The following is a 16,748-nucleotide window of genomic DNA, read 5'->3' as shown; positions in this document are numbered from 1 at the left end:
CCGGGGGTTGCCCCCGAGCTGAGATTCTGCGTGGACTACAGAGGCCTCAATGCGGTCACCCGAGCAGACGCTCACCCTATCCCCCGTGCCGACGAACTCATTGACCGCCTTGGGGCCGCCTGCTACCTCAGCACCTTCGAACTGACCAGTGGGTACTGGCAGATTGCCCTCACCGAGGGAGCCAAGGAGCGCTCCGCCTTCTCCACCCCGGATGGGCACTACCGCTTTAGAGTGATGCCATTCGGAATGAAAAATGCCCCGGCCACCTTCCAGCGGCTGGTGAACAGAGTCCTGGCCGGACTAGAGGGGTTCAGCACAGCATACCTTGACGACATAGCAGTCTTCAGCTCCCAATGGACCGAGCACCTCCAGCACCTCCGTCAAGTCCTGCTGGCTCTACGCCGGGCCGGCCTCACCCTCAAAGCTAGCAAATGTCAAATTGGGCACGGCTCCGTAACTTATCTGGGGCACCAGGTGGGGAGTGGGCAGGTCGCCCCCCTCCAGCCGAAGATCGACGCCATCCTGTCCTGGGAACCCCCTACAACCCAAACGGAAGTCCGAGCCTTCCTGAGCCTCACCGGCTACTACCGCAGGTTTATTAAAAACTATGGCAGCATCGCAGGCCCTCTCACAGAACTAACCTCCAAAAAACACCCCAAGAAAATACACTGGACTCCCGCCTGCCAGAAGGCGTTCGACACCCTAAAGGCCGCAATGTGCGCGGCTCCAGTACTCAAAGCACCCGACTACGCCCAGGAGTTTGTGGTCCAGACGGACGCCTCGGAACACGGCATCGGGGCAGTCCTCTCACAATACGACGACAAAGGCATAGATCAGCCCATAGCCTTCATCAGCCGAAGGTTGCTGCCCCGGGAACAGCGGTGGAGCACAATTGAACGAGAAACGTTTGCCGTAGTCTGGGCCCTCAAAAAGTTACGGCCTTACCTGTTCGGAACACACTTCCAAGTGCAAACAGATCATCGACCCCTGCGGTGGTTGATGCAGATGCGAGGGGAAAACCCCAAGCTGCTACGCTGGTCCATCTCTCTCCAGGGGATGGATTTCACTGTGGAACATCGCCCCGGGACTGACCACGCCAACGCGGACGGCCTGTCCCGATTCTTCCGCTTCAGCGAGGAGAACTCCCAAGTGGATGGGTAGTTCTCCCCGCCTTTCAGCTGGGGGGGGCACGTGTGAGACCGGCCTCGTGGCGTGGGCCCTCCCGACCAGCAAGTCACACTACAAACACGCCCAACCTCGTGGGCACGGCCTTCCGGCTTCCGTGGACCAACATCCCGAGGGCCGACCAGATCCCCAACACGCATGCCAGGCCGAGGGAGAACGAGACCCCCCCCCAAACCAGACCGAGAGGCGCCGACTCTGTCACACCTCTGGTCTCTTCCCCGAGGGAGGTTTCAATCGGCCACCAGGCCCCCGGTGAGCGGGCGCCTCTCCTGCTGGGTGTCTGGAGTCCCTCCCGGACACATCTGAACAGATCAAGGGGCTGAGCGACAGGAAACCCCGACACACCGCCCCCCAGGCACCAGACCCCTCTCCGCGAGGACTCCGGACTTCAAAGAGGAGGGGGAGTATAACAAGGGGTGCTGAAGGGACGAGAGGCAGAGAAGACCTGGACTGACGAGAGCCTGCTGACCTGGTCGCGGCTCGATCGCTCACTGAACAGAAGAACGCTACCCGAACTCTGAACCATCCGAGCCCTGCTGACGCCGTCGCGGCTCCCCGAACGCTGAACCATCTGAGCCCTGCCGACGCCGTCGCGGCTCCCCGAACTCTGAACCATCTGAGCCCTGCTGACGCCGTCGCGGCTCCCCGAAATCTGAACCATCTGAGCCCTGCTGACGCCGTCGCGGCTCCCCGAACTACGGACCTCCGGTGCCTGCTGAGTGACTCGCGGCCCGCTCCTCCAAGAGAATCGGCAGAGATTGCCAAGAGAAGCAACATCCCCTCAGCTCGAGGATTGAGAGCTGTGCGCCGGATACCTCGCAGAGACACTGATTGAAAAGACTGTCCCGCTACCCCTATCCCTCCATCACGAGATCGCTGCCACTTGTGGCATTAATATTGCACCTGCCTGCCGGATCATAAAGATCCCTGACAACTACCGATAAAAGTTTATTGCCTACTGTGTGGTGTCCCTCTATCCGAAGAGAGAGTAAGCGCAGCGCGTGCGATCCTAGGTGCGAGACCCTTCCAGGAAGGGCCTCCCTGCTCTTGCTCGGCCTAAATTCTGGGAAAGGTGGGCCTCAGGGTGGTCGGGAACGCATTCCGCAGCCTCCCCGGGGAACGCCTTCCAACAGATAGCTTTCATATAAGGTTGTCTTTAACCTATCACCATAAGGGGTTGTTTGGACTGATACAAGGTGCCCACTAGAACTAGTGAAGAGCATATATCAGGCCACCTTCACACACACATCTGCTTTAGGCATGTTGCACAGCTCCCCAGGTACACTGCACGGTGAATTTATATTTTGGGGGCTCGAATCTTGACATATTTTTTATTGAAGAACTATTTGATGTCCTATGGTTCCCTTGACTTTAAGGTTCCTTCTCAGCAGTGGTGTCCAGCTTGGGCCCAGGAGGGCTGGATCTTTGTCAGATATTTAGATATACACATAAGACAGAATGGGATGCCAAGGGTCTGGATGAGATGTGTCATGGACTGAGCCACCTTCCATGGGTCTTGCTGCACTGCACGTCACACAGAGAGGGGTGGGAAAGGCTTTTATTAAATGCCTTGAAGTGGCCAGGCCAGGTCACGCTGTCTCCGTCCTGGAGTGGAGAGCAGGTGGGTGCTAGTCACATGGTACATGGATTCACAAGTAAAAGTATGCATAACAACACTTTACGTCTCCACTGTGTTTATTCCTTTGTAAAGGATTCCCTCTGTATCATATTGTGATCTTGTATGTCTGGCTATAGACAGCGTTACTTGCCCGCCTTGCCCTTTTGTTGACAGTTATTTGAAGTGTACATTAAAAGGCTTTGGCTCTGCCCAAAGGAGTATTTCTCTCTCACTCGGCAGTGTTGGTATTGTATTGCATGAGGGACTGGTTTACATCTAAAAAGCACACTTAATCATCACCTGCAATTCTTAGTTGATTGCATGTAATACTACTAACAATTCAACCGATAACATCACCAATAACATCAACACCAATACAGATACCACCAATGCCACCACTACACCAATACCTCCGTAAATACTACCACCAACACCACGTGACTACTAACACTACTCCCAGCAACACCACAACCAATGATATACAACCACTAATAACACCACCACCTTCATTAATACCGCAGCACCACCAACACCACATCACCATCGCTAATACCACCAGCACAAGTACCATCACCACCAATAGTAATACCTCTAATAGTAATACCAACACCCTTACCAATACCATCATCAGTATCACCACCACCAATAGCACTCCAAACCACATCACCAGAATATTGTAACAACAATTAGCACACCAACACCAATATCACCAGCAACGGTATGTCCTCAACACCAAAACCACCACTAATAACACCAACATCAAAACCACCTCCACAATACCACCAGCAACGTTAAATCCTCACCACCAAAACCCCTACTAGTAACACCGACACCAATACCACCTCCACAATATCACCAGCAACATTATATCCTCACCACCAAAACCACTACTAGTAACACCAATACCACCTCCACAATACCACGACTACCACCAGCAACGTTACGCCCTCATCACTAAAATCACCACTAATAACATTAACACCAATGAAACGATCACAAAAAGGTCTGACTTTACTGTGTTATCCCATGAAAACGTGTTTGCTTGCCTGTGTTTGCAGGCACTGTCACATTGTTGCTCGAATCAGATTTCCTTAAAAACAGAAGGCAAGAGGTATTTGGCAAAACATGAACAGTTCTTAATTAAACAGTTCGGCCGGAAGAACAGTTACAGGCACTAGATCTGAGGACTGCCTCAATTTACATCGAGTTTAAGGTTTCTTTAAATACAATATTACAACAGAAATAAAAGGTTTCCTGTGTACCATATATGGTGAGGTATACTGGTTGCTGCCTTTAGTGTCATAAATTAATGGTCAATGGTTACTATAGGTGTGTCTTGACCTGCGTGGACATAGTGTGTCCAGTGGTGAATATGTCCAGATGTCGGGCATGGGAGGGCATTTTCTCTACATGTGCTAGGCCCTGATTGGCTATATTTTCCTAGCTCATGTGGCATCAAACTTTATCATGTTTTTAAGAGTGCGTACTCCCCGCAGCCATGTGTGCTTTAGTGGGGCAATCTCCACTGACCATTGTAATGTCACTGCGCCTATCTGTGGAATTGATCAAGAGTTCCCTGCCCAAGTATTTGTCTGCCAGCTATGCACCCTCCCACCTGTGACCCATCAATCAGTAATGCCGGGCCTAGGACGCAAGGCCTGCCTGACCACATACTTGTGTGTTGAGGTAGATGTGAAGTTCAGAACGTGTGATTCTATTAATATGGATGATAGTTCATTTTGTCGACAAACGCATCGATATCCATATTAACAACATTGAAACCAGACTTATTAGCTTTTGTAATGCTGGGTTAATGATTGTTTTGCTTGCAATCTTCGATTGATGGTTTTTGTACATCAGCGGGATTGTTGTACTGAGATATTCATATAACTCGATGTCGGCCTCGGGTGAGGAGTGACAACAGTGGTTAGCAGCTTCCACCCAGTGCGTGCACCTTGCTGAAGATGACCTCAGACATCATCTTGGCCGTTTCTTACCCCAGTTTACATTTTTTTTAAAAGGCAGGGCCTGGCCCTGCGTACAGCCCAGCCCCTGCCAAGCCTGTAGCTTCAGTATCCAAGCAGCACCATCAATCTTTCAATTTCCTGAAAGGTAAGATTCACAATGAGGCAGAGTAAATAGAACTAGAGGCAGGTGGTGGCAGGCCCAGGAGTAAGCTTGCCTTCCAGGAACCAACCTGTAGTGCCTGGTGGTGTCTGAAGAGTTGGGCTGAGACCTGCTGTAGGAAAGTGGGATCTGTTGCAGTAACCACACACTTTTTGCCACATTTCTGATGCACTTTGATAGAGTGTGCCCTGGGTCCCTGCCAATCAGGTTCCCAGGGCCTGTGTATTTTCCCTAAGCTGTACCATTGTTTCCACAATTGGCACGAATCTGGCCTACCTGTAAGTCCCTTGTAATGGGCACCTATGGTGCCAAGGGCATGGTAGCCAGGGAAAGCCCTCTGAGGGCTGCAGCATGTATTATGCCACCCTCAGAGACCTCTCATTACAAACATGCACCACTGCCACTGCAGCCTGTGTTTTTGATGCAGCTTAAAGTGAAGAGTCGACAATGGCACATATCCCTGTGTGCCATGCCTGCCCAACTCTGCATGAGGCATTGATAAGTCACCCTTATGGCAAGAGTGCACTATACCTCATGTGAGGGTCTATCTGCATGAGTAGACATGCCCCTATAACATGTAAGGCCATTCTTAGATATTATAAGTGCCCAGTAAAGCCATACTGAGTATATGGTCTAGAAACTGCTCACAAGTTTAATAATGGCTTTACTGAATCCTGGGATGTTTGGCATCAAATATCTCAGAATAATAAACCTCCAGTGTCAGATTCAATATTCCATGCACTCAGGGGTCCCTTCTAGAGGGGACCCTTGAACCAAACCAACCACTAGTGGATTCCGGACTAGTGAACCCCAGCCTGCCCCTACAAGACAGGTTTCTGGACCCCTGGGGTGGTAGCCTGTGCTAGCAGAAACAAGGCCTCTCCTGGGCAGAGGTGTTCACACCTCCCCCAGTTCAGGAAGAGCCATCTGTGTCAGGGGAGCTTCAAAGCCTTGCCACCTTTATAGCACGACCCCCAGCCTCTACTGCTATCAGGAGCAGGCCCTTCCCTTCTCACCCCCTTTTTGCAGGAAGAAGGTGGGAAACTTTAGCACACCCAGGAGGTGTGCCCACCTCTGCCAACTCCACTCCTCAGGTGGGGGAGATGAGGTGAATTCCACTCCTCAGTGCTTGCCATCTTGCTGATGGGCGGCATCCCCCAATCAGGGTTAGAGAGTGTGCTCACTCCCCCACCTAGGGTGAGAGCACCAAGGGTGTGGTCACCGTAAGGCCAGTAGCCCATTGGCTAATACCTCGAGAACCCTAAAACACTCCCTAAATACAGTATTTAGGGGGCTGCCTTGAACCCAAGAATTCAGATTCGACGACCTAAGAAGAACCGTGCAGCAACCTTGCTTCCAGAAATCAGCTTAGCCCACAGCCAGCAACCTCAAGAACCCACTTCAGCTACATCGCAGCTCAAAGACCAAGTCAAAGCCCCCTTTGTCCATGCCGGGGGCCCCCTGGTCACTATACCGAAGGTATCCATAGTAGGGGCCCAAGAACCAGTGCGTGCCTCCTCCACCAGAAAAACATGAGCACAACAGGTAGGTCTGGAAACTCAACTTGAAAAGAACGCGGAAATGATTCTTTGCCAGCTACAGATAGCCTTGCTTTCTAGCGCGACACATTATGCGCTTCGGTTTTTGATTTTACCAATCTTAAACCTCAACGTTGTTACTGTTCTCATTGACCGTTTGAGATACACATCAAGACTTCACATGAAACCTTGCCTTTTATGCTCAGGTTAATACCCTGCAGTACGTACTGGTCCATCACTAGCCCTGAAGAAGCCCGCAAGGGTGAAATGCGTTGGCTGTATTGCAGTACTCACCTGCACAAATTCATGCTATGATTAAAAGGATTGACGACAGCATTTGACATTTTTTGCCCCTGTCATGTAACCTTTGGTTTATTTCAGTGAATTTCTAATTTTTTTTAATTCTACCTCGTAACTATAACGTCCCAGTATTTTATTTTCTATAGTTAGATATTGACCATTACATCAACATGGTGCACCACTTATTGTATTTGCCATCTATTTATTTAAAAGTACAATAATCATTTTATTTCAAGATATTTTACATTTTCACGATGATGATGCGATTGCCAAGGACACACCGTGAATAATGCGTGCTTTTGACAAACTGTAAAACACAAATATAGGCATATTTTACATAAAGTTTCAGTGTAGCTGCTTAGAAAGAGCAAAAAAATGAAAAGGTCTCTACCTTGAACTATTTGTGGATCATATGTTGTGGTGTGTTGTACTTTAAAGTGCACAATGTTAATTCTAATCCAACAATCGTTTTAACCCCGGATGCAAAGGAATAACAATGATATAGAGACAATAAACAGTAGAATGGTGAATCAACATGAATCAACAAAAGTAAAACAGAAAAGCAAATAAAATAATTCCATTTTTATTTCAAAATTTTAAAATTTCACTCTAAGAGTTTCGTGCTGTTGTTAAAATTCATACATTGACAGATAAATAGACTTGAGTGCACAGTCACAAATTCATGAAGTTAAAACACGTTATGCGGGTAAATACAAAGAAAACTACAAAACAGTCGACGCAGCGTTTCAGTGAGACATGGATCGACCACCTTCTTCAAGACAGAGTTTTCTATTGTAGTCACAACGACAGAAAATATCGCCAATCCCTTTATCAATTGGGAGGTTAACGTTCTTCTTGTGAAAAATATAGGTAGATATATCCTTTCTTAATTGGTACTATTCCATAATAGTTGCGTTTGTAGGAGCCACCGATGTGGTTTAATGGACAGTACAGGTGAGCCGTGATCGTGCCTGTAGTCTATTTTGGTATGTGTTTCATATAACGATCAATGAACTGATTTTGTTGCTGTCTTGAAATTGCAACGAAGTAAAAGGAAGAAATCTGATTAAAATACTGCGGCCTCCCTGCTCGCTACAAACGTCTTACGTCTTCCGGGTCAGGTCGGAAGACGAAAACTGTAATTGCAGTTTCTAATTTAGTACCATAAACTCTGCATTGCTGTAGCACGACTGACATATTTCTCATACAGTTGTAGTAACAATGTACACCTAATTTCTTATCTGCAGTTTGGACAGGTCATATCTTGATGGACGATTTTGGGTACATTTTCAAAGGCCACAGCTTTACAATCTGGCAACGTCAAGTAGAGGAATTGTTCCAAATTAATTTTAGTGCTAGAGGTGAATTCACAATGTTCACAGTTATGGTTCCAGTTACAACTTAAACCATATCATTCATTGATATTCACATCCTCTTCCTCTAATAGTCCTAATATTACCATTAAAAATTCTTGAACATCCTGCTGATCATTTTGAGAAAATACTAGTAATCCAGTACAGTACTCTACTTTTTAAATATTTCTGCGGCTCTGTTGGTGATGTTTTGCACATCTTTGGCTCCATACAGACTATTGCTTGAAATGGAAGTATACTGTGGATAAGAATTGACTCATAAACATTTAAACCTTGAAGTGGTTCTGGAATGGGAATCAGTACTAACTTGTTGTGCACAGCTCTAGCTGGCATTTTATTATCCTCTAATTTATTGCAACAGTACTTACATATAACTTGCTGTATGGACAAGACAAAGCGTTCCTCTACAAATATGTACACAGCAAACTTTTATCAGTTATTATTTTTTTCAAGTTTTAAATACAAGTCAACAGTCCGTGTTTCAATCTTGTAGTGAGTGTGTCAACAGCATATACAAACATACTCTGGATAGTTAAAAGCACACTGTGTTAAATTTTGTAATCTCTTCTTCAGAGCTATCAACTATAATACCTGTGTCCTGTTCTGCAACTCCTCCTCCTATCAACTCTTCATTTTCCATAGAGTCCTGCTCTAGACAAAAGAAACAAAACTGCACCTCGTCACAAACTTTTTCTAGCCCTCCCGCCTCTATTTCTCGGTCTCCACCGCACAAATCACCCCCAAACTTTCCATGACACACAGAACCTATTTTGACACTTTTCTGGGGGAAAATGTCACGCAGATTAGTCTAACAACGCCAAAGTTATAGGCAAGTCAAAAGTGTGTGTGAGTGTGTGAGTGTGTGTGTGTTTATATATATATATATATACACATATATATTGCTTCAAGCCTCTGCAGCCCACGCCCTGCAATCCACACTGCGTTCCAAGGGCGGACAGAAGAACGGCACAACAGAATCCTTTGCGACTAGGTGCTTTATTTAAGTTTCATAAGCAACCAAACGTCATGGAGCCATAAACAAGCAAAGTGCAGAGTGCATAATATCCAAAGCTGACCTTACGCGTTTTGGCCGGAGCCTTCTACTGGGTCATAGAGTGATACATAGAGTGTCAATTTAAAGGGAAATCACTACCCTTTTCCCACCACCAATTAAAAACATACATATGTTTTAAAGGGGACACAACCAAAAGTATTTTTTTCTTCATTTTGATTATAAATAGTGTCATTGCAGCGCTGTAATTTGGCATACAATTCATTCTCAATTTGTCCTTGAAAAGTACACAAAGTTTTGGGGACTTAGGGCCATGAGTACAACATTCAGACTTCCATTATTCATCTGACATACAGATTGTGCAAAACAAACAAAAATGTGCAAAACTGTTTATAGAGGACCAATTGCAGATAGACTCCAACGAGTCTTTGACATTTGACATTTTTTTGTAACTTTTTTTGTTGTTGTTGAAATGTTTGAAATTTTGAAATATTACCACGGAGATTAGAGGATCAAGATAAGAGCACATTTCTAACAATCAGTTGTCAAAAAATCATAATTGTCGAACTATTACTATATTATGATATACTAAGTGCAGATGTCCCTTTCAAATACAAGGTATCCTTTACAAGATGACTTATCTATTGCCCACCCAATTCCTGGGATCCATGGATCCGTATCAAGCATTAAAGTGTCAATATAGTGCATACAATGTTGTCCCTGTGGGGTCGGAAAATATAGAGTGTCAACATGTTATATTATACCTCCTGGGCAATGTAAAGGTACCAAAGGTCTAAGGGGCTCATTATGATGGTGGAAGGACTGCCACCGACAGGCTGGCGGTGGTGATCCTCCCACCATCACATTGAGATTTACCCACCGCCAAATTAGGATGGCGGTGGGTATCGCGGCAGGCGCAAAGTCCGTCCGCCACTTTTCCTCCGGTGGCAACCGCACCAATTGCTTGGCGGACGGAAAAGGGCCCCTAATACGGTGGCGGTACCTACCAGGCACCGTCCGCCATATTAGGATGTGTCCTGGAAGATGCCTTTCCATGGCGGCGATGCTGCCATGGAAAAGCAAATGCAAAAAGAACTATTGATGGACAGAATGCAGAACAATGTCATACATTCACCCCAGTACAGAGATCTGGGCCTAAATCCATCGTTTTTTTGCTCACCAGGCCATTTCAGTTTGGACCAGCCATATGCAAATCAGTCTTGACCCTGTGCCCAATGGGAACAGTCCAGCCCGAACTGCCAGGCCAGGTCCTCCCTGGACTGGAAACAAGCATCCTAGGACCGGTTTCGGGGTTTCACCCCTCTTCAGCCAGGATAGCTTGATTCCAGTGGCATGGAGAGCACGGGACTCACGTCTTAGCATACCCGTCCCACTTGGGGTGACAAATGCAAATAGAACTATTGATGGACAGAATGCAGAACAATGTCATACATTCACCCCAGTACAGAGATCTGGGCCTAAATCCATCCTTTTTTTGCTCACCATGCCATTTCAGTTTGGACCCAGTCATAAGCAAATCAGTCTTGACCCTGTGCCCAATGGGAACAGTCCAGCCCGAACTGCCAGGCCAGGTCCTCCCTGGACTTGAAACAAGCATCCTAGGACCGGTTTCGGGGTTTCAACCCTCTTCAGCCAGGATAGCTTGATTCCAGTGGCATGGAAAGCACGGGACTCACGTCTGAGCATACCCATCCCACTTGGGGTGACAAATGCAAAAAGAACTATTGATGGACAGAATGTAGAACAATGTCATACATTCACCCCAGTACAGAGATCTGGGCCTAAATCCATCGTTGTTTTGCTCACCATGCCATTCCAGTTTGGACCCAGCCATATGCAAATCTGGCGGGGATTGGGTTTGGGGGCCCGTTGCGGTCCCCCTCAGTCTGGGGGGAGGGTGTAGGTGCACCTGGGGGGGTACCATGGTACCCCCCTACATTTCCATGCACAAGGTGGCAGGCACCTGCGTGGTGCCTGCTACGTTGTGCATGGAAATGCACATCGTGGCATTTTGGCATTGCGAACGGTGCTACAGCTAGCAGCACCATCCGCAATCTTAAAAGGCCAGGATGCGCCTGCCATACTGGCGGGCGCATCCTAATTGGACTGGTGGGACCGCCGCACGTCTGGCGGGTGGTCCCAGCATCGATATGATGGCGGGTGGACATCAGTCCGCCCACCATCATAATGAGCCCCCAAGTCCCATTACCTCCTACAACTCGGACCAGGCCTCACCTACCAGTTTCCATACCCATGTTCCATTCAAAGAACAATATGGATAAAAAGAAAATAAAGAGCTGTCAGGTACTGCAATTAGCCAAGGTTCAATCTATACATAAAAGGGAGACAACCATGCATAAAGCCCCGGTATTAAATGTCCATAGTTAAATTCCAAAGCTGACCTTCAAAGTATATCACATAGGTTTATTAGAAAACAAACAGGTATGTTTGTAATCCATCCACTAAAGAGCACTGTGGAAATTTCTGTAAAGTACAGAGAACCCTCAAAGAGCGATTCCTCTCTATCAATTTCTCCGGGGTTCCATCTAAGAGGTGAGAGTGCTAGGTGCAGTTGTGGTCCTATTTAGGATAAAAGTGGCCCATGCTTTTGTAAACATATGGAATAAAGTGCATTTAGAAGTAATCATGCTGTAATGCAAACGTCAACACTAGGTTGTTTTTGCGTCCTCCTCTCCAGATTTAGCACATCCAATATTAAAGTGCCATGTGCAATTTTAAACCTATTATGAAAAAAGTGGCTCATGCATATACTCAGACGCCTAATTCATATTATCACACACCATCAATTGAAAGCCAAAAAAATCACAAGTAAAACACCAAATTCATAGACAAGAAGTCACGAACCAACCACTGCTGTAGGTTGATTCCCAAATGTTACTATCAGACTGTCACAGACATGGATTAGAAATCATGATAATCCTATCTATAATCTAATCATCAAAAAGTCACAACAAAGAGACCCTACAGAAAGGTATAAAGTTCGGCATCTGTATTGAGGCCCCAAGGATATTCTGTGCCCAGAGTCACTATCCATCTTGATTCTGCACGCCTCAGGGCTAGTTCTCTATCCCCTCCTCTGATCTTAACAGGGATATGCTCGATCCCAGAGTAAAAAAAGTTGTTATTTAAAATGCCATCCTGCTCTTTCCAAATATGCTTGGCCATCACATATGTAAAATCCTTGTTGGTTGCAACCCGCAAATGCTGGAGAATGCATAATTTTAATTTATTCACAGTACTTCCAACATATTGTTTACCACACCCACATTCTAGGAGATACACCACAAAGGTGGTTTCACAGGTGATCCTCTCGTTGATGGGTTTCTTGATCCCTTGTAGAGTTATTATGTCCACTCGGTTGCGGCCAAAGTTGCATGCTTTGCATTTAGGGCATTTAAAGAAGCCCTTGTGTGTGAGCCAGGTAGCCTTTTGGGCATTTTTGTTAGTAAAATAACTCTGGGTCAACAGATTGCCCAACAACGGTACCTTTCTGTATATAATGTTTACATGTTCTGGAATAAAATGTTTAGGTTCCTGGTCTTTCTTTAAAATATTCCAATGTTTAGTTCTTACTTGTTTGACTTTGATGTTAGAGCTGTTAAAATGATAAATCTCGTTATTTCTACAGTTGATGTCACAGTTCTTTTAGGCAGCAGTTGGTATATAAATATATTACCCAGTGGCTGTTGCCACTGGTAATTATAGTTAAGTCAGCTGCTCCATAGGAAAATCGTTTTGTTGTGTTGCTAATAAATTTGGCCCCATTTGATGATTGTCCACAAAACCTTCCAAAAATGTTCTACTTTTTGACTAGATTGTGCATGGAAAGTTTCGGAGTGATCCATCAAGCGGGCTGAGAAAAAATGGGAGGTCCCAAAGCACAAAAATCCCCATGCATTTTCCATAGACTTCTTTAGACAAGACTACTTCAAAAACTGCAGAACAGAATTACACCAAATTTGGCAGGAAGCTAGATTTTGGTAAGCACACTGTGCTTTTTGTGATTTGGTGTAAATCCATTCAGTCGTTTTTGAGGAATTAACATTTAAATAATAATTATTATCTGTATGGTTTGAGTCCACGAGAGGCGCGGAAGACTCTAGCAGGAGCGCCAATTGCAAATAGAGAGTTTTGATTGGCCCAGGGGGATTTGCTTCCACTGCCCTTCTCGCTCCTGTGAGTGTCAGACGCCCCCAGTAAGTGAGCACTTTGAGTGGCTGTCAGCAACATGAGAAAAAGTTTGCTAGCAGCCATTACAGGCTTGGGGACATAGCCCCCTGTCCTGAAGTAAAAAAAGAAACATAATATAAGATGGCAGAGTAGGGATACTCTGACCCCCTAGGCCTCATGGGGTGGCCCAGGGGAAACCCCCTCCCAGGGCCAAAACCAAAATAAAATTCGCAAAAATTGCTGAATGCAGCACACATAGAAAGAGGAAAAAAAGAGGAGAAATAATGTTATTTCTCCTCGTTGTGCCTCCCCTGCGCCACCCATGGGGGGGCGTAGGCTTTTGGCGCATTCTCAGATTTGCAACACCCACCATAACGCCCCTGGCACAACTCTCCAACATCGGGTGAGGTATCGCAGCGACTTGCGCTGAATTGCCTCACTCCATATCTACAAGTCCAAACAGGGTGACTTTACCTGGCCTTGTAGATATGGCTAAGCCTTGTCAGCCACCGGAACATCCCAAAAAGGGACATTCCGGTGGCTCACAAGGCTTGTAAATGAGCCCCAAAGTCTGCTGCCAGCTGGCGGGAGCTTTAAAAATGCTCCTGTCGACTGAGAGCACACTTTTGATTTGTTGGCGCTGAAGCGGATAAGGAAACAGATCAAAATATTGCTCCTGTCAGGAGGGAGCTCCATAAGTAGCTGCTCCCTGCGGGCGGGAGCAATGCCGGCTTCCGCAGCATAGGTAGAGCTGGCTGGGGCCACGGGGTCCTGTTGCTCCCCTGTGGGCCCCCGCCAAGTGTATGGTGGGTGCCCTGGGTGGGCACCAAGGCACCCACCTTTAATAGTGCGAGCCACAGGGAAGGGGGTCCCTGGGGCAGAAAAGGACTTGGGGAGGGGGGTTGCGCATCCCCACGTCCCCCTTAATTTAAGGAAGACGGAGCCTGACCAGATCCAACAACACTGGGACTTGTGGAACACGACAGGCACTGCCCAGGTACAGGGAAACACAGAACCGCTACTATGATGAACTCCCGGAAACACCGACTTCACATGCTTTATAGACAAGACCGAATGCAGGTGATAGAGAATGCGAGGAGAAAGAGTGTGAGTACGGGAGGATAATCACTGTAAGAGGTAGACACAAGTCCTGAGTCAAAAAGTGACCCTGCACTTGTGGCAGAGGCCCCTCTATGATGGGGGAGTCCCCTCTCTGCCCGAGTGAATAGACTCCCCCACGACTGTGGCACCTATGCAACAAGTGCGGAGACTCCCTCACAACAGCAGGGCCTACACCAGGAGTGCGGAGACTCCCCCACAACTGCAAGGCCTCTGTCGGGAAGGCGAAGACTCCCCCGCGACTGCGGGTCTCTGCCACGAGTGCAGAGACTCCCCCATGACTGCTGGGCCTCCACCACGAGTGCATAAACTCCCCCACGACTGCGGGGCCACCGCCAAAAGTGCAGAGACTCCACCATGACTGCAGGGCCTCCACCACGAGTGCATAAACTCCCCCACGACTGCGGGGCCACCGCCAAAAGTGCAGAGACTCCACCATGACTGCAGGGCCTCCACCACGAGTACAGAGACTCCCTCACGATTGAGGGGCCTCCACCAGGAGTGCGGAGACTCTCCTACGACGGCGGGGCCATGCCATGAGTGCAGGGATTCCCCACGTTTGCGGGGCATATGCCACAAGTGCGGAGGCAGAAAAGAGTGTAGATGGAGAGAAAGTGGAAGAGAGAAAGAGAATGGAGATGCAATGAGCACTCATTGTGAGTGAGAGAGAAGAGAGTGCAGGACAGAGAGTGCAGGACAGAGTGTGGGAGAGAGAAAGAGAGTGGAGATGTTATGAGCACTCAGTCTGAGTGAGAGAGAAGAGAGTTCAGGACAGATAAAGTGTGGAAGAGAGTGGAGAGATATGGCACTCAGTGTGAGTGAGATAGAAGAGAGTGCATGATAAAGTGTGAGAGAGAGAAAGAGATTGGAGATGTTATGAGCACTCAGTGTGAGTGAGAGAAGTGAGTACAGGATGGAGAAAGTGTGGAAGAGAGTGGAGAGGTATGGCCACTCAGTGTGAGTGAGAGAAAAGAGAGTGCAGGACAGTGTGCAAGATAGTGTGTGGGAGAGAGAAAGATGTCATGAACACTCAGTGTGAGAAAGTGTTGAAGGGAGTGAAGAGGTATGGGCACTCCGTGTGAGTGGAGAGAAGTGAGTACAGGATGGAGAAAGTGTGAAAGAATGTGAAGTGGTATGGGCACTCAGTGTGAGTGAGAGAGAAGAGAGTGCAGGAAGAAGAGAGTGCCAACAGTGTGTATCAAAGAAAGAAGACAGTGCAGGAGGGAGAGCGTGGGAAAGAGAAAGAGAGAGGTATGTGAAATGTAAATACGGTGCTCATGTAAAGCGCTCCAATACCTTCGGGCCGAGTTAGCGCTATATAAATATGCAACAACAAAAACAAAAAAGAGGAGAGTGGGTAAGCTGTGAGTGACAGGGGGTAAGCGGTGAGTGAGAGAGGGTATACTGTGAGTAACAGAGGGTAACCTGTGAGTGAGAGGGTACGCTGTGAGTAAAAGGGGCAAGCTGTGAGAGAGAGGGTAATCTGTGAGTGAGAGGAGGTAAGCTGTGAGTGAGAGAGGGTATGCTGTAGGTGAGAGAGGGTATGCTGTGAGTGACAGGGGGTAAGCGGTGAGTGAGAGGGGGTAAGCTGTGAGTGAGAGAGGGTAAGCTGTGAGTGAGAGAGGGTATGCTGTAGGTGAGAGAGGGTAAGCTGCGAGTGAGCATGAGTTCAGGTGCATGTGTGGCAGTAAGAGCCCGAGAGATACCACAAGGAGAGGCGAGATGAAGACAGGAGAGTGTGGGGGACACCTCAGACAGCTTTACAGTGAAAGGGGTGAGGGTTGGTAGGAGCGCGAGAGAGAGAATACACACGTTTGCAGTCAGTGCCACCACATGTCCGGAGTGAGTGGAAAACGAAAACCAGGCGAAGGGAGCGGCTCTCTGGCGTTACTGCGATGCGGCTGCCAGGTCTGTGGATGTAACCGAGTGTAATGTGTGTAAACGCCTACTGCCATAGCCGAAGGGCTCTTCTAAAGGAGAGAGAGAGAGAGAGATGCAGACATTTGCCAAGGATCACACACTTGGGTGAGTGAAAGCCGGGATGGGAACTCGCGCCAACAGCCGCACAGAGAGGACAGAGGTACCAGTGGGCATTGGCACGCGGCCACTTACTCACCTGCCATGGTTGTGGGTCCCCTCGCACTGCCCCTAGCCTGCACCAGTATTCCTTGTGATAGGGTCAGGCAGGCAGGCCCTTCTCCCTGCCCCCCTATGTCGGACGGCAGGCCGTGCTTCCCTGCAGGTGGAGGCAGCGTGTACAGCCA

At 47.8% G+C, this 16,748-nt stretch overlaps 1 protein-coding gene across 1 annotated transcript in view; it reads right to left on the bottom strand.

The window, feature by feature from the left end:
• The window catches only part of LOC146813699 (uncharacterized), a 616,738-nt gene extending 599,990 nt beyond the window's left edge, over nt 1-16,748 (bottom strand). The window contains exon 1 of the mRNA XM_085610187.1: nt 16,601-16,748. Within this exon, the coding sequence (XP_085466313.1) occupies nt 16,601-16,607 (7 nt within the window). The 5' untranslated portion in view covers nt 16,608-16,748. The remainder of the gene's footprint in view (nt 1-16,600) is intronic.

Source organism: Triturus cristatus, chromosome 6, assembly GCF_964204655.1.
Source record: "Triturus cristatus chromosome 6, aTriCri1.1, whole genome shotgun sequence".
Classification (NCBI taxonomy): Eukaryota; Metazoa; Chordata; class Amphibia; order Caudata; family Salamandridae; genus Triturus; species Triturus cristatus.
The sequence above is the reverse complement of the archived record's forward strand: the minus strand, read 5'-3'. Positions and strand labels throughout refer to the sequence as shown.